Genomic DNA, 20,227 nt, shown 5'->3' on the forward strand with positions numbered 1-20,227 from the left:
CCAGGATGCGAGGGATCTGCAAATATTTTCACAGCCCTCTTCTTGATTCGTGCAGTATACAGGTCCTCAATGGAAGGCAGGTTGGTAGCAATTATTTTTTCTGCAGTTCTAATTATCCTCTGAAGTCTGTGTTTTTCTTGTTGGGTTGCAGAACTGAACCAGACAGTTATAGATAACAGAATGTAATTGTGTTTATGCTCAGATACATATATTCTGTTGAGTTCTGCAAGGTTTCTGCCTCTACTTGGGAGCAGGTTCATCCCACGGTTTTGAAAATAAGATCAGCTGGGGAGTTCAAAGGAAGGCCTTAACGACTAGCACAATTGCGAGCAGAAGTTCCATTGCTGAGCAAGGTGTTGTAAAATGAGTTATGCCTCAGTTTCCAATCTTTCTTGCCATGGTTGATAAGCAAATCACTTCAGTTGTTAATCACAGTCACTAAGTGAATCTGGCTTCCCCCTTGGAGCTTGCTTGTCAGAAGCTGCCTGGAAATAGCAATCATGTAAGGCAGCGGTTTCCAATCTTTCTAGCTTGGTGGAGTAGCGGAACGCGGCAGGGAGAGGGGATGGTTTTATGTGTGCAGGCTTGCCACTTTCACAAATATAGTGTTGCACATGCGTGCCGTTACCCAGCACCATGATTCCGAATGGGCTGCGGCCTGGCATTGGTCCGCTGACCAGCGGTTGGGGATCCCTAATGTAAGCCTGGGACACTGCAGCCATCGTAAATATATATTGGTTGCCAAATTTTGATCACATGACCATGGGGATGGGGCAACGGTTGTACCTGCAAAAATTGGTCATAAGTCATTTTTTCAGTGCCATTGTAAGTTTGATTGGTCACTAAACAAATGGTTGTAAGTTGAGGGTTATTAGTAAGCATGCATAGGATTTTCCGGAAGCATCTTCTGAAGACAATTCTGCCAGAATGCCTTGTTTTGTGTTCAGCATTTGCAGTGTTATTTCTGCCATGTGCAGTGCTCACAAAATGCTAAGCCACACATTTAAAAAAAAAACAGACGCAGTGAATAAAATACCAGTTTATCTATTAGTAGTTGAAATGGGATGTTGATGTTTATTTAATCACATTTGTGTAACTGCCTATCTCACATACTTTGGCCAGCGTACATATAATAAGACTTACAATACTGTACATAAAAGAACAGTAAAACAACCAACAACCAATTTAAAAGTGTAAAAACAACATAAAAACAAGTTGACACATAAGTCAACATTTAGGCTTTTCATGTTGGGAGATCCATGCTTGTTTTACATACCAGCTCTGCTTGATTTGCTAGTTATTTTTGACTGATTATCAAAGAGTGACTGGGTGGTATACTATTAAAAACATTAAAACCATATAAAATATATCTTACTAAAAGGAGGTTGTTAAGGTTAGAATAATAAAAGTTTAAAAAAACCAGGAGGAAGAGCCTTCAAGGCATTAACAAAGGTTGCATGCTAGCACTGATGATGTTACCTAGTTTGGTAATTAAACATCTGCAAGAAAACCAGATCAGAGTGGACCAAGGACCCTACAGTCCTCCTCCACCTCTCCACAAATCTCACTCCCTTCTAGCACTGATGATGTTACCTAGTTTGGTAATGCAACATTTGCAAGATAACCACTAAGCTCAGAGTATCAAGGACCCCTTAGTTCCACCATGAGTTACAAGTATTCTCTTCTATTGGTTGCATGTTTCTCTGTGAGCCCCCTGCGAGTTGGCAGATCCAGGTTTTCAAACTCTTCCAAAAGGCGAGAAGACTTATCAGTACTTTCAGGCAGTTGAAGGCAAGGATGCTCATAAGAACCTGTTCCCACATAGCTGCATTCATGTGTATTTTTTTAAAAAAAATCTTATGTAACTTTTAAAACACAAATTGTGTTCTGCAGTCCTATACCACCGTTCCTGATACCTTCAGGGATATGATTGTGTTCCCTTAAGTGCCTTTCGCTATTGAATGTGGGACAAGAGTAATAATTGTGTTTTGTTGTACCCATTTAAAAAAAAAAATTAGAAATCAACATTTTTTCAGGATATGAACTGGAACAGCAAGAAGGAACAAATGGGATAGTAAGATAAATGTAGCAAATGAAATTATCAATCAGTCTAGCAGCCCCAGGTGTTATAATAGCTTTTGTCTAAGCAGCAGCTGCTTAACTTGGAAATACTTAGTCCTGCATGATTTAATTATTATTAAATATGAAATAATATTAAATCCTGCACTTGAAAATTTGAGAATAAGGACATCAATAGGATGTCCTTTTAAAGGAATAAACTTTGGAAGTGAAGCAAAGGGGGACAAGAATGAAACCATGCAGTATGTACAAGTAATCCTTGACTCACAACAGTTCATTTAGTAACCGTTCAAAATTGCAATACCACTGAAAGAAGTGACTTATGACCATTTTTCACATTTATGGTCAGTTTATGTTGCAAATGTTTTGTAGCACTTCTGGAAATCACTATTTTTCCTATCCGTGTTTCCCTGAAAATAAGACCAGGTCTTGCTTTCTTTTGGGTTCTGAAATAAGCACTAGGGCTTATTTTGGGAAGGTGTCTTATTTTTTTCCATGTACAAAAGGAGGCCCACTTCTGCTTGCTGGCGACGTGGCAGGAGGTCACGTGGCGTGCCAGTGCTGCCACTGTGAGTCGGGGTGGAGCTGCCCCACGTGCCCTGCACTGGCTTACCTCAGGGCCCCCCACAGCCAGGCCACCCAAGCCCCCAATACCTGCCTTGCGGCTGTAGCACCTCCACGTTGCTCGGCCTCCCTTGCGGCTGTGAGCAAGCAGAAGTGGCTGGCGGCGACATGGGCTCCTGCTGCACATGGTTGCTGGTGCTTCCGCCATGAGACAGTTGGGGCATGGATGGCCTGGCTGTGGGGGGCCTGAGGTAAGTCAGTGTGGGGTCTGTGGGGCAGCTCCACACACACCCCGTCTCACCTCACCTCGTGTCGGCTGCACCCTGAGGAATCATACAGAATGCGGGGGGTGGCCAACTGTGCAGATGCTTAAGTAGGGATTATTTTGGGGGTGCACATGTAAAAACATGCTAGGGCTTATTTTCGGGGAAACGGTATTAGATGCTTGCTTTGTCTTGGTGCTGCAAGAATAATTCTCACGTGCCTTGGGGCTGGGTTGAACACACTGCAGTAAAGTCCAGTCATGCCAATATCCTTGCATCTTAGTAAAATGTGTAAATCCACTTACTGTCCTTTTCCTGTGAAATTACCTGTGAAGGATCTCAAATAGGACCGTAAGGAAATGAAATGGCAGTTAGCTGAGATGCCTGCAGTCCTTGGGAGAAAAACCATTTCCTTCTGCACACGCATTTGCTGGGATGTTATACCTGCGTAACAATTCTATGAAGAATCAATTCACCCCAACTGATCAGGTCTAGTGTTTTTTAATGTTTCACTGTATTTATTAGTGCTAAGCATGGTTTGTTTCACTGTGATTTCTTTAATTAAGCTGAAATAGCTGTGATAGCATAGTATACAGAGATATAAAACCCTGATTTGCAGACTGCAAAAAATAATCCGCTAAAACTGGAGGAACAGAGCTATCAGCACCCAACAGTAGTCCACCTACAGGTAAGTCCTCAACTTACAACAATTCATTTAGTGACCGTTCAAAGTTACAATGGCACTGAAAAAAGTGACTTACGGTCACATGACCGTTGCAGCATCCCCACAGTCATGTGATCAAAACTCAGATGCTTGGTAACTGACTCATAATTATGATGGTTGCCGTGTTCCAGGGTCAAGAGATCTGCTTTTGTGACCTTCCAACAAGCGAAATCAATGGGAAAGCAAGAATCACTTAACCATTTTACTAACTTGAGAGTGATTCACTTAACAACTGTGGCACAAAAAGTTGTGAAACGGGGCAAAATTCACTTAACAAATGTTTCACTGAGCAACAGAAACGTTGGGCTCAATTGTGGTCGTACGTTGAGGACTACCTGTACTACTCTGTAAGATGCTTTTGATCCTGTTTAAAAATGATAAAATACATTCAGAGTAGATGAGTAGAGTTATAATTCTTTTGCTCCTTTTTCCTTCTACAGGATAAAGTTTCCTTAATGATGGCGGCACAAGATATGAGCATGCATATGGAGGAAGTTGTCGTGGTAACAACTCCAGATAACGTGGTTGATGGCAGCGGTGTGGAGGAAGTGAAGACCGTCCTAGTTACCACCAATCTGTCCCAGCATGGGTAAGTCACAAGATGAAATATTTAGCTGGTAGGACGCATAGATTCACAATTGGAGCTACTCTAGTGGTGTACCTAGAATACTTGACACCTGGGGCAAGTCATCATTTAACATCCGCCTCCTTCATTGCTGAGATTTGAGATCCAGCTTGGGGTAGTAGATAAGACCTCAGGCTAGAAGCAAATTCTAGTGAGTTCTAGTCCCATCTAGGCATGAAAGCGGCTGGGAGACTTTTGACCAGTCAACCAAGAGGTGGTGAGTTCTAGTCCCACCTTAATTCATGAAATCCATCTGGCTGACTTTGGACCAGTCACCAGAAGACGATGAGTTCTAATCCTGACTTAGGCATGAAAGCTGGTTGGGTGACTTTGAGCCAATCGCCAGGAGATGGTGAGTTCTAGTCCTGCCTTGAACATCCTTTGAATGGTATGGGAATAGGAATGGATTTCCAGAGAAAAAAATTGCAGACTACAGGAACCATTTGCACCATTCAGGTGACCCTGAGGACACAGATAAACCTCCAAGTGGCCTCAATATCTCTCTAAAAGGATGCAAACGACCAGCTGTCTGCAAGGAATATAAATCCTTCCATTCCCCACCATCCTGTCAGAGCTGAAGAAACTTCTTGGATGAGAAACGAAACGTCTTCAAAGAAAAAAACAAGAAAGTACAGTTGCCTCCTGAAAAAGCACCTGATCTGGATGATAGAATCTCTACATATTATTAACCGCAGCGGTTCATTTAACAACCGAGGCAAGAAAGGTCATAAAATGGGGCAAAATTCACTTGAAAAATGTTTCATGTAACAACATAAATTTGGGCTCAGTTGTGGTCATAAGTCGAAGTTTACCTGTCTATTTGTTGCTTCAATTCCTTCAGTGTAATTTCTCAGATTTGGATTGGCAACAATTTTCCTCAGTGATAGATAAAAATAGTTTTAGGGAGCAAAGCTGTTTCGTCAGTATTTTCTTCTCTGAGTGTGACTTCCTGGCAGAAAATTTTGTCATAGAAACAGCCCACACCAAAAGGAGTCCAATAGGATTAGGTGGGTTTCTCTGAATAATGAGCCTCTCTGGTTTCCCAAATTGAAGAAGCTAACATCCTTTTTTAAAATAAAAAACAGAAGTGTTGTGAACCTCTCATGAAATAAAGATGAGAAAGAAATAGATCCATCCAGATTTTCTGCTTCCACTTAACAGTTCTTTATGCATTCCATATTTCTGGGCACTAAAAGAATCAGATGCAGAGCTAATCTGTAGGGCTTCTCAATAGATAAGATTGGCTTCCTGTGTAAAGCTGGTCTCTTTGTTTAAACACTTCTATCCTGATTTTCCAACTGGCTTCTGTAAATTAAACCTGATATAAGGCACCAGGGATCTTAAGATTTCAAATCTTTGCTGAAAATCGTAACAGGCAGGCTTTATAAATCCAGTTTGGTCTAGTCGTTAAGGCTCCAGGCTAGAAAGTGGCAGGTGGAGTTCTAGTCCTGCCTTAGGCATGAAAAATGACTGGGTGACCTTGGGCCAGTCACTTTCAGACCAACCCACCTCACAGGGTTGATGTGATGAAAATAGGAGCAGGAAGGTATGTTGGATAATGTATATCAGGGGTAGTCAACCTTTTTATACCTACCGCCCACTTTTATATCTCTGTTAGTAGTAAAATTTTCTAACCGCCCACCGGTTCCACAGTAATGCGCCGTGTATCGTCGTATACGCATGCCTCTCGCGCATCGTGGATTGGGTTTGGGGGGGCGCTGGCTACCAGCTCTGCTTGTCTGTTACAGCTGGGTGGTGGTGGGGGAGATGCGCGAGCTATTCTGGGACAAGGCTTTTTTGTTTGCGGTCGCACTATAGCGCCATTTAGTTTCACTTACGTAACGTGAATTAAACTTATGTGCGGGCGATACAAATAATATATTTTCAGAACTTTAAATTGTCACGGGGAATTTTATGAAAGCCTAATGAAAATGTTTTTCAATAACGCTATGAAAATTTTTTAAAAAGTCAAATTAAAAAAAAAGGAAAGTGCTTCAGTATCGGAAAAACCCCTACCGCCCACCATGAAAGCTGGAACGCCCACTAGTGGGCGTTAGGGACCAGGTTGACTATCACTGGTCTAAACACTTCTATCCTGATTTTCCAACTGGCTTCTGTAAATTAAACCTAATATAAGGGACCAGGGATCTTAAGATTTCAAATCTTTGCTGAAAATTGTAACAGGCAGGCTTTATAAATCCAGTTTGGTCTAGTCGTTAAGGCTCCAGGCTAGAAAGTGGCAGGTGGAGTTCTAGTTCTGCCTTAGGCATGAAAGCTGGCTGGGTGACTTTGGGCCAATCACCAGGGGCTGGTGAGTTCTAGTCCCGCCTTAGGCATGAAAGCCACTTGCGTGACTTTGGGTCAATTACTAGGTGATTTCTAGTCCTGCCTTAGACATAAAAACCGACTGGGTGACCTTGGGCCAGTCACTTTTAGACCAATCCACCTCACAGGGTTGATGTGGTGAAAATAGAAGCAGGAAGGTATGTTGGATAAGGTATATTCACCACCTTGAATTATTTGTAAAAATAAAGGGAGAATACAAATACATAAAAATAAAATAGCCTTTACCAAAAAACAACAACAAACCTTTGGAACTTAATCTCTTTTAAAAAGAAGTTGTAAAATTTGTGGCACCTGCTGAAAATTGCAGCTGACTTCATCCAAGCCTGCCATATGGGGGGGGAAAATGAGCAGTCGGGCAGACTAGGTGGATTCCAGGCAGCCTTTAATGTACACACTTAATAAAGCATCCCAAACATTACAATTACCCCAAGTCTTATTTCTGAGATGGTACCTGCCTTCCAGAAAGCCTAAAACAAACATTTTGCTTTTAATCTGAACTAGCAGCATCTTAAAATCTTTGGGAAGTGCCAGGCCTTTCCCCTTGCAAGTTAAGAGACCTGTTTGACCAGTAGGTGAGCGAGAATGGATATTCCTGAGACTTGGTTTGCAGCCAGGGTGCACTGCTGTGCCCTTGTCATAAATCTGAAACAACATATGAAACAGATGCTGACTTTGGCAGACAAAGCAAATGAGCGTCACATACAGTACCTTGTGCTGTAATCTTCAGTTGGCAGATGCTGAGAGGAAGATGGTGCCTCTGTGCTTAAATGTCAGGTCTTTGTCTTTAGGCAGCCAGGTGATGAAAAGACGCAGCTTCCTGATCTGTCTTATCCAATCTTTTTTTAGCGGCCAGGAGCTTTGAGTTTCCTACGTATCGATGCTTATGTATACCTGATAATGGACTGGGGCTCTTTGCTTTTTCACAAGAAGAAACACAAAAGGATATGACAGACAAGCTCAAGATCCAAAAAGATCTTGGCAGACTTGAACACTGGCCCCTACCTAAGAAAATAAAATTCAGCGTAGATAAAAGTAAGGTTTTATACCTAGGCAAGAAATACCAGATGTATAGGTACAGACTAGGTGAAACGTGGTTTAATGCCCATAACTGTGAGAGGGAGTTTGGCGTTCAAGTGGACAGTCACTTAAATATGAGCCACAGTGTGTGGCAGCAGCCAAAAAACCAATGCAATCCTAGGCTGAATTGATCAGTGGGAATGCTGCTGCAACACTCATAAATACGATTGGTCGTAAATAGCTGCTTTCAGTGTTAAATTACTGGTCATACACAGTCATGTGAAAAAGAAAGTACAGGTAGTGCTTGAGTGACAGTCACAATTGAGCCCCAGATTTCTGTTGCTAAGTGAAACAATTTGTTAGGTGAGTTTGTCCCATCTTACGACTTTTCTCGCCACGGTTGTTAAGTGAATCATTGCATTTGTTGTTACCCATGGTTGTTAAGTAAGTCTGGCTTCCCCATTGGCTTTGCTTGTCGGGAGGTGGCAAAAGGGGATCACGTGACCTTGAGGCACTGCAACTGTCATAAATATGAACCCGTTGCCAAGCACCTGAATTTTGATCAGGTGACCATGGGGATCCTGCAATGGTCGTAAGTGTGAAAAAAGTCCCTTTTTTCAGTGCCGTTGTAACTTTTGAACAGTTGCTAAATGGACTGTTGCAAGCCGAGAACTACCTGCTCATTCTGTTTGAATTCTGGGGTTTAACCTATCGGGGCATAGTAAAAAAGATCACCTGGTCCTTAGCAGTTCCTACAAGTAGGCAAACACAACCTCAGCTGAACAACAACACAGGACATACTACATGCCATTCATTTTACAAAAAGAAAGCCAACATGGAGAAGCCGGGTCAACTTTGTAGAGGAAAACGGATAAAAAGGAGCCTTTTCACTCACATTGTTTCTTCACTCTCTGTCCCTTCCTCTCCGACCAGCAGTGACCTCAACGAAGACACCTTGGAGACCGAGAATGCAGCTGCCGCGGCTGCCGCAGCTTTCACTGCCTCTGCCCACCTGAAGGAAGCCCTTTTAGGTAAGGGTGGGGAATCAGGATGTTGGTCTAGCTGGGAGGGGAGAGTGGGCGTGGCCCCTGGTGATTTCAGCATGTTTGAGAAGAGCCCAGGAGGAGAGAACATTGGCACTGGGCACCAAGTGCCAGGCACTTAAAAGCTATAAGATGATTCAGTTCAGATGGGCATTAGCATGCCTCCCCCTGTATCCCTCCTGTCACTCCTTCCATCTATCCCTCATTCCGCCTTCCCTTCCTTCTCCTCTCCTTCCTTTTATTCCTCCTATCTCTCCTTCAGTGGTGGGTTGCCCCCGGTTCGGACCGGTTCTATAGAACCAGTAGTAAAACCGGCGAGAGGCTCCACCCGCTAACACGTCCGCTCACACACGCAGGCACAATACAAGCCAGTAGTAAAGGTAAGTAGCACCCACCCTTGCTCTCCTCCCTCCCTTCTGTCGTGTCCCACTCCTCCGCTGACGGCCGGGTCAGGGAAATCCGAATCAGGCGTGCCTCTGCAGCTCTGCCAAAGTCCTAGCAAAGTCCTCAGGGCAGGCAGGAGACCAGAAAGTGACTTCAGCAAGATATGTTTAGACTTTGCCTGACTCAGAGAATGCCAGAAAGCAGGTCCTTTATATAGGTCATGGGGTGTGGCTCCATGACTCAGCACTTATCCAGGCCTGCCCCTCCCTTCCTTCTGTTGCCTCCGTCTATCAAGTCTTCTGACGCGAGGGTCACTCCAGTCTGCAGCTGTTGGCAATTGACTTCCCTCAGGCTCACATGCTGTGGAGGAGGGGGAGGGGTCTAGTTGCTCCGTTTGCCTGGGCATGGAGCCAGAGCTGGGGGCTGGAGATACTTCCTCCTCTTCAGCCTGTCTGGGCATGGAGCCAGGGCTGGGGCCGGGAGGCATATTAGGACATTCCTCCGTGTTCGGAAGCAGATAAGAAGGCCCCGGCTGTGGTGAGATCGGACGAGACACAACACCTTCCTTCCTTCCTCCCTCCCTTTCCATCTCCACTTCCTTCCTCCCATCTGTCTTTTATTTATTTATTTATTTATTTATTATTTAGATTTTTATACCGCCCTTCTCCCGAAGGACTCAGGGCGGTGTACAGCTGGATTAAAAACAGTACAATATACAAATTTAAAACAAAAGTTAAAATAACATATTCTATAAATGGCCGAAAATTTTAAACCGTCAAATTTGACCCATAAGATTCATAAGAATACCCCAATTAAAATTATTAAAATTCAAAAAATTAAAAAAATTAAGCCAGTCCCGCTTGGATAAACAAGTGCGTTTTCAATTCATGGCGAAAGGTCCGAAGGTCAGGTAATTGACGCAAACCAGGGGAAAGTTCGTTCCAGAGGGTAGGTGCTCCAACAGAGAAGGCCCTTCCCCTGGGGGCTGCCAGCCGACATTGCTTGGCGGACGGCACCCTGAGGAGACCCTCTCTGTGTGAGCGTACAGATCGGTGGGAGGCATAAGGTAACAGCAGGCGGTCCCGTAAGTACCCGGGCCCTAAGCCATGGAGCGCTTTAAAGGTGGTAACCAAAACCTTGAAGCGCACCCGGAAGACCACAGGTAGCCAGTGCAGACTGCGCAGGAGCGGTGTTACCCAGGAGCAATGTGTGGCTCCCTCAATCACCCGCGCAGCTGCATTCTGAACTAACTGAAGCCTCCGAGTGCACTTCAGGGATAGCCCCATGTAGAGAGCATTGCAATAATCCAGACGAGAAGTGACAAGAGCGTGAGTGACCATGCATAAGGCATCCCGGTCAAGGAAGGGGCGCAACTGGCGAACCAGGCGGACCTGGTAAAAAGCTCTCCTGGAGACGGCCACCAAATGGTCTTCAAACGACAGCCGTCCATCCAGGAGAACGCCCAAGTTGCGCACCCCTTCTGTTGGGGCCAATGACTCGCCCCCAACAGTCAGCTGCGGTTGCAGCTGACTGTACCGGGGTGCCGGCATCCACAGCCACTCTATCTTGGAGGGATTGAGCTTGAGTCTGTTTCTCCCCATCCAGACCCGTACGGCTTCCAGGCATCGGGATAGCACTTCGACAGCTTCGTTGGGGTGGTCCGGGGTGAAAAAGTACAGCTGCGTATCGTCAGCGTACAGCTGGTAACTCACCCCAAAGCCACTGATGACCTCGCCCAACGGCTTCATATAGATGTTGAACAGGAGAGGCGAGAGAATCGACCCCTGAGGCACCCCACAAGTAAGGCACCTCGCGGCCGACCTCTGCCCCCCTGTCAACACCGTCTGCGACCGGTCAGAGAGATAGGAGGAGAACCACCGATAAACGGTGCCTCCCACTCCCAAACTCTCCAACCGGTGCAGCAGGGTACCATGGTCGATGGTATCAAAAGCCGCTGAGAGATCTAACAGGACCAGGGCAGAGGAACAACCTGTATCCCTGGCCCTCCAGAGGTCATCCACCAACGCGACCAAAGCTATCTCTGTACTATATCTCGTCTTTCCTCCCTCCCTCCCTCCCTCCCATCTCTCCTTCCTTTCCTTCTTCCCATCACTCCTTCCATCCATCTCTCTTTCTGTCCATTCCCTCCCTCCATCTCTCTTTTCATCCACTCCTTCCTTCCTTCCTTCTTTCCTTCCTTCCTTCCTTCCGTCCGTCCTTCCTTCCATCCATCACTCCTTTCTTCCATCTCTTTCTGTCCACTACCTCCTTCCCATCTCTCCATCCACTCCTTCCTTCCTTCTTCCCATCATTCCTTCCTTCCATCTCTCTTTCTGTCCATTTCATCCATCCATCCATCTCTCATGTGCCAATATGACATCTCTAATAAAACGGAATTTTGAGGAGAATGCCTGCCTTGGAGTCTTACTTCTGCTGGGGGTGTCACTTGCAACCCTGACACACAGCTCAGTTCAATCGCCACGAGTCTTTCTTGATTTTTGGAGCCTGACCGTTGCTCTGGTTGCAGAGTTACATCTTACTTGTTGATATTTCTATTGTCATCGTCTATAGCAGAGGTGGGTTTCAGCAGGTTCTGACCAGTTCTGGAGAACCGGTAGCAGAAATTTTGAGTACTTTGGAGAACTGGTAGTGGAAATTTTGAATAGTTCGGAGAACTGATAAATACTACCTCTGACTGGCCCCGCTCCATCTATTCTCTGCCTCCCGAGTCCCAACTGATCAGGAGGAAATGGGGATTTTGCAGTATCCTTCCCCTGGAGTGGGGAGGGAATGGAGATTTTATAGTATCCTTCCCCTACCACGCCTACCAAGCCATGCCACGCCCACCAAGCCATACCCACAGAACTGGTGGTACAAAATTTTGAAAACACCCCCCCCCACTGGTATATAGCCCATTCTTTCTCAGAGAGCTCAAGGCATGGCAGCACAGCTGATCCTTGACTTACGACCACAATGGAGCCCAAAAGTTAGGTTGCTAAACAAGGCAGTAATTGAGTGAGCTTTGCCCCACTGTACAACCTTTTTTGCCACAATTGTTAAGTGAATCATGTGTCTGTTAAGCGAATCCGGCTTCCCCATTGACTGCTTGTCAGAAGGTAACCAAAGGGGATCACGTGACCCTGGGATGCCACAACCGTCATAAATGTGAGCCAATTCGGAATTTTGACCACATGATTATGGGGATGCCGCTGCAAGGGTCATAAATGTGAAAAACGGTCATAAGACACTTTTTTCAGTAACTACAAATTGTCACTAAAAATGGTTGTAAGTCAAGGACTACCTGTATTTCCCAGATTTTATCCCCACAACAGCCCAAAGACAACCACTTAAGTTCTTGGCTCACATTTGAACTTCCTTAGCCAGTCTTGGGGCAACCCACGAACCGGCTCTAAAATGCCAACAACAGGATGTTGAGAAATGGCTGAAACTGTTTGTTCCTTTTGTTTGCGTGTTTCCCTTGTGCCTTGCTTTCTACCTATAAAATAAAAAGACAAAAAACTTACAACTTAACGAACTAAAATCCTTCCCCCTCTATTCTCAAAGTCATTCTGATGGCAAGACAGCACTGAGAGTGCATTTTATTTGGTTTTCATTTTAGGGTGATATCCAAACTTAGCTATTCCAGTTTCTTCAACAACAAACCATGGTTTGAAAAGATCAGGTGTACCGTTATTTCTGCGACAGGCCCCGTTGCTATGAACAGAATTTCATAGATGGGGGAAGGATTTGATAATATGGGTAATACCTTTTCCGCCTTTAAACCATCATCACTGCCATTAGTCGTCCCTGGCTGTGTAATCTTTTTCTAATTAAAACCTTTTTGATTCCTCACCTTGAAGTGAAGATGGCGGAAGGAGAGGAGTGCCTGGAAGCTGAGATGGCTTATCCCATCACCTGCGGTGACAGCAAAGCGAACCTTATATGGCGGAAGTTTGTTTGCCCGGGCATCAATGTGAAGTGCGTGCAGGTGAGATTATTATAACGATTCATCAAATGATCAGATCAGACAGCCAGATCTTCAGGCTGGATTTTTGTCTATCTTTTGATTCCTTCCCAAGGACCTGGAATAGGCAGATGTGGATGTTGGATGGTGTTACAGATATTACTATTATAGTTGGTCACGCAGTCAGCCAGATGTTTAGACCAGAAGTGGCATTTTTATCTGCTTCTTGAGTCTTTCCCAGGGACCTGGGATCGGCAGATGTGGATGTTTGATGGTGTTACCGATATTATTATGGTTGGTGGCATAGTCAGCCAGATGTTTCTGGGTTTGTCGTTTTTGTCCACCTCTCCAAGTCCTTCCCAAGGACCTTTGGGATCAGCAAAGGTGGATGGTGTTAAAGTTAAATCATAATTGCAGGCTGTAAGCTGTTCCCAAGTAAAACTGCTTTTTGTAAGTGACTGATGGGGATTTTGTCAATGCCAGTGATTTTATTCAAGTGGTGCTCCAGATGTGTTGGGATTGCGCCCAAGGCAGCTACCATTATTGGTACGATTGTTCCATTTCTTTTGCCCCAGTCATTTTATTTGTATTTGCAAGTCTTTGTATTTTGTGATTTTCTCCAGTTCTTTGTCTTTTATTTCCAGGTATTACTACTTCCACTATACAATACAAACTTTTTTGTCATTCTTATCAGCAATTGTTAAGTCTGGGGTGTCTTGTGACAAATGCTTATCAGTTTGCATCCTAAACACCCATTATTATTGTTAAATATACATGCTGCCCATCTCAAATGACTCTGGGCGGGTTACAACATCCTAAAAGCAGAAGTAACAAAACATTAAATATTTAAATCAACAGAAATTAGATAAGTCAAGGATCTGCAAACTTGGCTCCTTTAAGACCTGTGGACTTCAACTCCCAGAAGTTGAAGTCCAGAAGTCTTAAAGGAGCCAAGTTTGCAGATCCCTGAGATAAGTTAAACCGTAATACAATGGAGCCGGGGGAGAGATTGTCATTCTAGTCCAGTAACAACCTCCAGCATATGTACTTTTTCAAGATTGTTCTTAAAAGCCTAGAACAGGGCTGTGTGTCTTCATGCACTCCACCTTCAGACATTGTGGGTTGCTCCAGCACTGGAGAGATTGGACAATCACTTGTCTGAAAGGTTGTAGTCTCCTGCTTGAGCAGGGGGTTGGATTAGAAGACCTCCAGGGGCCCTTCCAATTCTGTTGTTCTGTTATTTGTGGACTGAAGTTCAAATTCTGAACCAGATCCGGCATCCCAAGTCTATCCGACGCCGAGCAGCCAGCTCTGGAGGACCAGGGCAGGAGTTTAGGGTAGAGCCAATCAGAAGCAGCACTCTTTTCCCTATTCAGTCTCTGTCTGTGTGATGCAGACATGAGCCTTTCTGTTAACCCTCTTCTCCCCGTATGATCTTCGCAATCCATCCCATAAGAGATGCTTCCCACATTGGCACTGTACCATGTGATCAGCCTTGGTGGCGCAGTGGTTAGAATGCAGTACTGCAGGCGACTTCTGCTAACTGCCGGCTGCCTGCAATTTGGCAAATCAAATCTCACCAGGCTCAAGGTTGACTGAGCCTTCTGTCCTTCCGAGGTTGTTAAAATGAGGGCCCAGACGGTTGGGGGCCAAGAGGCTGACTCTGTAAACCGCTTAGAGAGGGCTGGAAAGCACCGTGAAGTGGTATATCAGCGGTATATAAGTGCTGTTGCCATTCCAGCAGAGTCTATGGAAGCCACACAAGGAGGAAATGGGTCTCCCTCCCAATATGTGACATCCTTTTGAGATCGTCCAGGCAGGAAGCACACTCAGATGAACTAATTCTACTTTATTGTAAAGGTACATGAACAGAATCTCACAGGTCTGAAAGTACATCTCTTCCCCCTCACCTTTATGTCCCAAGAAACTAGGGAAGGTCTCTTCTGAGATGGTTGCCAGGCCTTCATGCCTTCTCTGGGCTCAGCTGACTCTTACCTGACTGTTGACTACTCTTGGCTCTCCCCTCCTCCCCTCCCCCCTCCCTGTCTCCCCAAAGCCATCTCTGCCTGCCATTACTTTATTGCAGTATAGTTGCAGATAAGATGCAACCTCTTCATGTTACATCTTCTCTCTCTCTCCTTGCAGTATGACAATCATTTGATAAGTCCTAAGGAATTTGTGCATTTGGCTGGCAAGTCCACCCTGAAGGACTGGAAGAGGGCAATCCGGATGAACGGGATCATGCTAAGGTTAATCACCGCTTTTGAACCATTTGAAAACTTATCGCTATTCAACTTGCCAAAGAACTAGGGGTAGGGACGGGTGAGAAGGAATGCAGACGATCCAAGAATAAACCCCGTGAGCTAAGAACCCACCAAGGTCACTACTGCAGGTGTCTGACAAAGAAATGAACTGTTCTCAAAACAAAAGACCGATTCATAATTGGACAGCGTGACCACTGGGTGGTACAAAGGGGAGACCAATGTTTAACTATGTAGGGAAAACTTCAGAGCTGGTTTTATTTCTTCAGTGCCGAAATGGTGTTTCCAATAAAGTTTTGCTTTTGGGATTACAAAGTTCCCGAGAATATCTACTTTTCTTGGGTTCGCTAGTCACACCATTTGACACTCCATTCCCTTCTAGCCCCGATGATGTTACCTAGTTGGGTAAAAAAATCATCATCTTCTTTCAACAACCCCATAATCCCTTGCAGGGTGGAGTCTAGGCAACTAGCAGAGTGTTTACTGGCCGGATGCCCTTCCTGTCGCCAATGCGGAATTTTGTTCAACAGTTATATTCTCATTGTGCCCAGAGAAAGAAATATCTGCCTCTATTTAGGATCGAACAGCCTCCTGATTGTGAGGCGAGAGCTCCAGCTCTAGGCCTCCGCACCACTCTCTAGTTGGGTAAAAAATGTCTATGAGAAACCTACCAAGCTCAGAGAACACCAAGTACCCCACAGTTCAACCCTGTGCTACACATATTCTGTTCTATCGTTTTAGGAAAATCATGGATTCAGGCAAGCTGGATTTCTACGAGCACACAAAAGTTTGCTCGAATACGTGCCGCAGCACTAAAATCGATCTGACCGGAGCCAGAGTCTCTCTCAGCAGCCAGACTTCAGCAGAGTACACGCCTCTCACTCCAGCCTCTGCAGACGGTACGTAGAGAAGCAAAACCTCAGAACAGACCGCAGTTGAGACACTGTAAGGGCAGTTTTTAATTTTCACCAGCCATTCACGCAGTGGTGGGATTCAGCCGGTATGCGCCAGTTCGGGTGAACCGGTTGTTAAATGACCATCCCCCTCCTATCAAAGTGGATCCTGGTCGCTGCACAGTGCTGCAATGGAGAAACGGGCAATGGAGTGGCTGGCACAAGGGAAGCAGAAGGTTGCTTTCCCTCTTTCTTCTCCCTGCTCCTCCTTCCCTTGTGCCAGCCGTTCTGTTGCCCGTTTCTCCATTGCAGTGCAGCTGCCAGGATCCACTGATGGGGTGGGGGCGGTGTTTAATTTAACAACCGTTTCTGTCAGGGTCAGATTTATTTATTTTATTTATTTATTTATTATTTAAATTTGTATACCGCCCTTCTCCCGAAGGACTCAGGGCGGTTCACAGCCAAGTAAAAATACAATACTATAAATACAAATTAAAATACAGTTAAAAAACTTATTAAAATTGGCCACAATTAAAATTTAGAACTAAAACCCATTAAAACCCATTAAAACACTAACCCAGTCCAGCGCAGATGAATAAGTAGGTTTTAAGCTCGCGGCGAAAGGTTCGGAGGTCCGGAAGTTGACGAAGTCCTGGGGGGAGTTTGTTCCAGAGGGCGGGAGCCCCCACAGAGAAGGCCCTTCCCCTGGGTGTTGCCAGACGACACTGTCGCGCCGATGGCACCCTGAGGAGCCCCTCTCTGTGAGAGCGCACGGGTCGGTGAGAGGTATTCGGTAGCAGCAGGCGGTCCCGTAAGTAACCCGGCCCTATGCCATGGAGCGCTTTAAAGACATTCACCAACACCTTGAAGCGCACCCGGAAGGCCACAGGTAGCCAGTGCAGCCTGCGCAGGATAGGTGTCACTCGGGAGCCACGAGGGGCTCCCTCAATCACCCGCGCAGCTGCATTCTGAACTAACTGTAGCCTCCGGATGCCCCTCAGGGGGAGCCCCATGTAGAGAGCATTGCAGTAGTCCAGACGAGACGTCACAAGGGCGTGAGTGACTGTGCACAAGGCATCCCGGTCTAGAAAGGGGCGATTGAACCATGTTTCCCACAACCTGACCCTGGGTGAACCAGTCGTTAAATTCTTTGAATCCCACCACCCCGTTTACCATTTCTTTAAAAAACCAGTGAGGTTTTTTTCTCCCTGAAGTGGTTTAAACTTCTATAGATATTCAACATCAGAAATGGCTGCCAGATCTATCCGCCTGCTGCAGTTTGGAGGGCTTGCTGGTCATTCAGCAATCCCATCTGTCTGAACCAGAAGCTTGGCAACTTGAAGATGTGAGGACTTCAACTCCCAGAATTCCCAGAACGTGAAGATGTGAGGACTTCAACTCCCAGAATTCCCGGAATGGGAAATTCTGGGAGTTGAAATCCACATATCCTTCAGGTCCTCAAGGTTGAAAAACACTGGTCTGAACCCTTTTCAACCCCTTCTAAAGCACTGCCTGCTGGTGCATTCGAATACTCTTGATTTAACCAGTTTCCTCCTTCAGCTTTCTTTGTGGGCATTTTGAACATGCTGTGGCTTTAGGTGAATTCAAAGGAGGTGAAAGAGAAATAGGAGTGTGCTGAGAGCTCCAGCTAGTTTTTCAGAGCCCGTTAACAGCTTTTTGATTCATGATACATGTGAGACAAGAAACCTCAATCGGCTTTGTTCTCTTTCAATAAGCTTTAATTTTGGCTACTTTTTATCTTGCCGCTTGATGGTTTTGTGCTGTCTTCCAAATCCGGCCATTGATGATAGGCTAAATATCTCATACAGCAATATGTCAAAATACCTCCTATTTTCCTTTAAGATTTCTTGTCTGAATTATTTACAGTTTCTGATAGATGAAAGTTTCAAAGGCAGCAAGGTTTCCATGCGTCTAGTCCAGGGGTCTCCAACCTTGGCAACTTTAAGCCTGGTGGACTTTCACTCCCAGAATCCCCCAGCCAGTCCCCCAGCCAGTCATGACGTCCCATTTTTCCACATTTTCGACGCTCTGTGCATGCATGTGACACCGTGCACATGCGTGAAAGATGGCATCTGTGAGCAGAGTGTGCACATATGCACACATTTGCGAACCGGTAAGTGAATTCCACCCGTGGGTCACACAGCTATAAGTTCACTTCTGAAGGCTAATTTGATTTTTAAGGCTGTGATGTCTTTTCAGGCTCATACGGAAGCCTTTAAAAAAAACACCACCTACTTTAAAATCAGGGGTCTCCAACCTTGGCAACTTTAAGCCTGGAGGATTTCAACTCCCAGTATTCTTAAATTAAAGTTGCCAAGGTTGGAGACCCCTGCTTTAAATAACCACAGAAAGGTACTACTTTCACATGAGGTCCAATGGGATTCTTCCGAATTATTTTCAAAATCTGCATGGCTTAATTAAACAAACACAGCCTCAAAATCTTTGAGCATTTTAATCCTGGTTTTAGAAATGCTTAATGGAGAATTGCTTTCTGCTTTTTTTTCCCTAGCTATAACCGTCCAATGTATAGGAAAATTGAGAATGTTTTTTTTTATTATTATCAGAGTAAGAGATTTTAAGGGTCGAATGATCATTGTTGCTCGATTTTAATTGCAGTCAACGGATCACCTGCCACCATCACCATAGAAACCTGCGAGGATACCACCGAGTGGACCACGGCTATTGGAGGTGAAGCTCCTAAGGTCTGCCCTTAGAGCCTCCCATGGGAAGTTCAGTGCAAAACCTGAAAGGCTTTGAAGGAACAAAAAATAGATGTGTCATCTTTCTCTATACAAGGCCACAGAGCAAGAGAAGAGCTCTTGCAGCAAGTTTTTAGGTCAAATTTTTGGCAAGTTTAAGCGGAATGGAAAAAGACTCCTCCGAGTGCTGAAGAGAGGCTGATAGTGAGAATTTTTTTTGAGTGGGTGGGGGGGAGATTGGTGGTTTAGGTCAGGGGTCTCCAACCTTGGCAACTTTAAGCCTGGAGGACTTCAACTCCCAGAATTGAAGTTGAAGTCCTCCAGGCTCAAAAGTTGCCAAGGTTGGAGACCCCTGGTTTAGATGATGTCATCTTGCCATTCTTTTACTCTCCCACCACCCGGTCTTAAAAGTCCAGGTCTCAGGGGATGTACCTGAGATACATTTATATATTTATTAAATATATCTGCCATCCATCTCACTGTCCCAAGGCAATTCTCTATTTTGCAATAGAGTTAAAAACAGGAATATAAAAACAATTACAAATATAAAAACTAATTACCTTGGCAAAAGATTAGATATGTCCTTAGAGTTACGAATGGAATTGGCAGGCTCCATAACTGGAGCATTACCCGTAAATCCTTCTGTTCCCCACCATTCAGTCAGAGCCAAAGAAGAACCTTTTTGGAAGAGAAGCGAAGCGAAGGAAAAGCAAGGAAAGTCCGTTTTGCCTTTGGGGGGGTTAAAAAAAGCACCTTTGGGTTGTCAAGACGTCTCTCCTTTTCGACTTCAGATGACGCCTTCACCTTTTGGCGAGGCCTGAGAGACGCCGGGTTGCTGGAGGAAGTCGTGCAGGAATTCAGTTTGGAATTCATGGAAGCTATGAAGGGCCTGCAGCAAAGGATCCAGGAACTCCCTTTACAGCTGAACGGTGAGAACTGGATATCGCAACGCTTTTTACCTTGCAAAGTACCGTATTTTTCGGAGTATAAGACGCACCTTTCCCCCCCCAAAAAAAGAGGGTGAAAATCTGTGTGCGTCTTATACTCCAAATGTTGCCTCGCCCAGCTTCTCAAACAGAGATTTCAGAGGCTGAAAAAAGCATCAGAAATAAAGCAATGGAGCTCCACAAAAGAAGCTCCCAAACAGAGCTTCAGAAAAAAAGCCCCTAAATAGAGCTTACTTGGGATCATACCAGAAATTTATAATAGAGAAGTGATATATTTGATGGTAAATATCATAAGAGCAGCTAGAATAGTGTTTGCTAAAAACTGGAAAAGTGAGAAAATACCTTTGCAAAACGAAATAATTAGGAAAATAATGGAATGTGCTGAAATGAGTAAATT

General features: G+C 45.0%; 1 protein-coding gene across 6 annotated transcripts in view; it reads left to right on the forward strand.

Moving 5' to 3' along the window:
- Positions 1 to 20,227, forward strand: part of GMEB2 (glucocorticoid modulatory element binding protein 2) — a 38,874-nt gene that overhangs the window by 2,601 nt on the left and 16,046 nt on the right. For 3 of the 6 annotated variants that reach the window (XR_009154249.1, XR_009154250.1, XM_058175873.1), the window contains exons 2-9: positions 3,242 to 3,395; positions 4,071 to 4,219; positions 8,552 to 8,649; positions 12,906 to 13,033; positions 15,155 to 15,258; positions 16,012 to 16,169; positions 18,801 to 18,872; positions 19,675 to 19,812. Coding sequence is in view for 4 of the 6 variants with exons in the window: in XM_058175873.1 (XP_058031856.1) it covers positions 3,342 to 3,395; positions 4,071 to 4,219; positions 8,552 to 8,649; positions 12,906 to 13,033; positions 15,155 to 15,258; positions 16,012 to 16,169; positions 18,801 to 18,872; positions 19,675 to 19,812 (901 nt within the window). In the remaining 2 variants the exon portion in view is untranslated. Of the gene's footprint in view, positions 1 to 3,241; positions 3,396 to 4,070; positions 4,220 to 8,551; positions 8,650 to 12,905; positions 13,034 to 15,154; positions 15,259 to 16,011; positions 16,170 to 18,800; positions 18,873 to 19,674; positions 19,813 to 20,227 lie in introns of those variants that run through there. The other 3 variants (XM_058175874.1, XM_058175875.1, XM_058175877.1) reach the window with 3 other exon arrangements.

This window comes from Ahaetulla prasina, chromosome 3 (genome assembly GCF_028640845.1).
Source record: "Ahaetulla prasina isolate Xishuangbanna chromosome 3, ASM2864084v1, whole genome shotgun sequence".
NCBI classification, from domain to species: domain Eukaryota; kingdom Metazoa; phylum Chordata; class Lepidosauria; order Squamata; family Colubridae; genus Ahaetulla; species Ahaetulla prasina.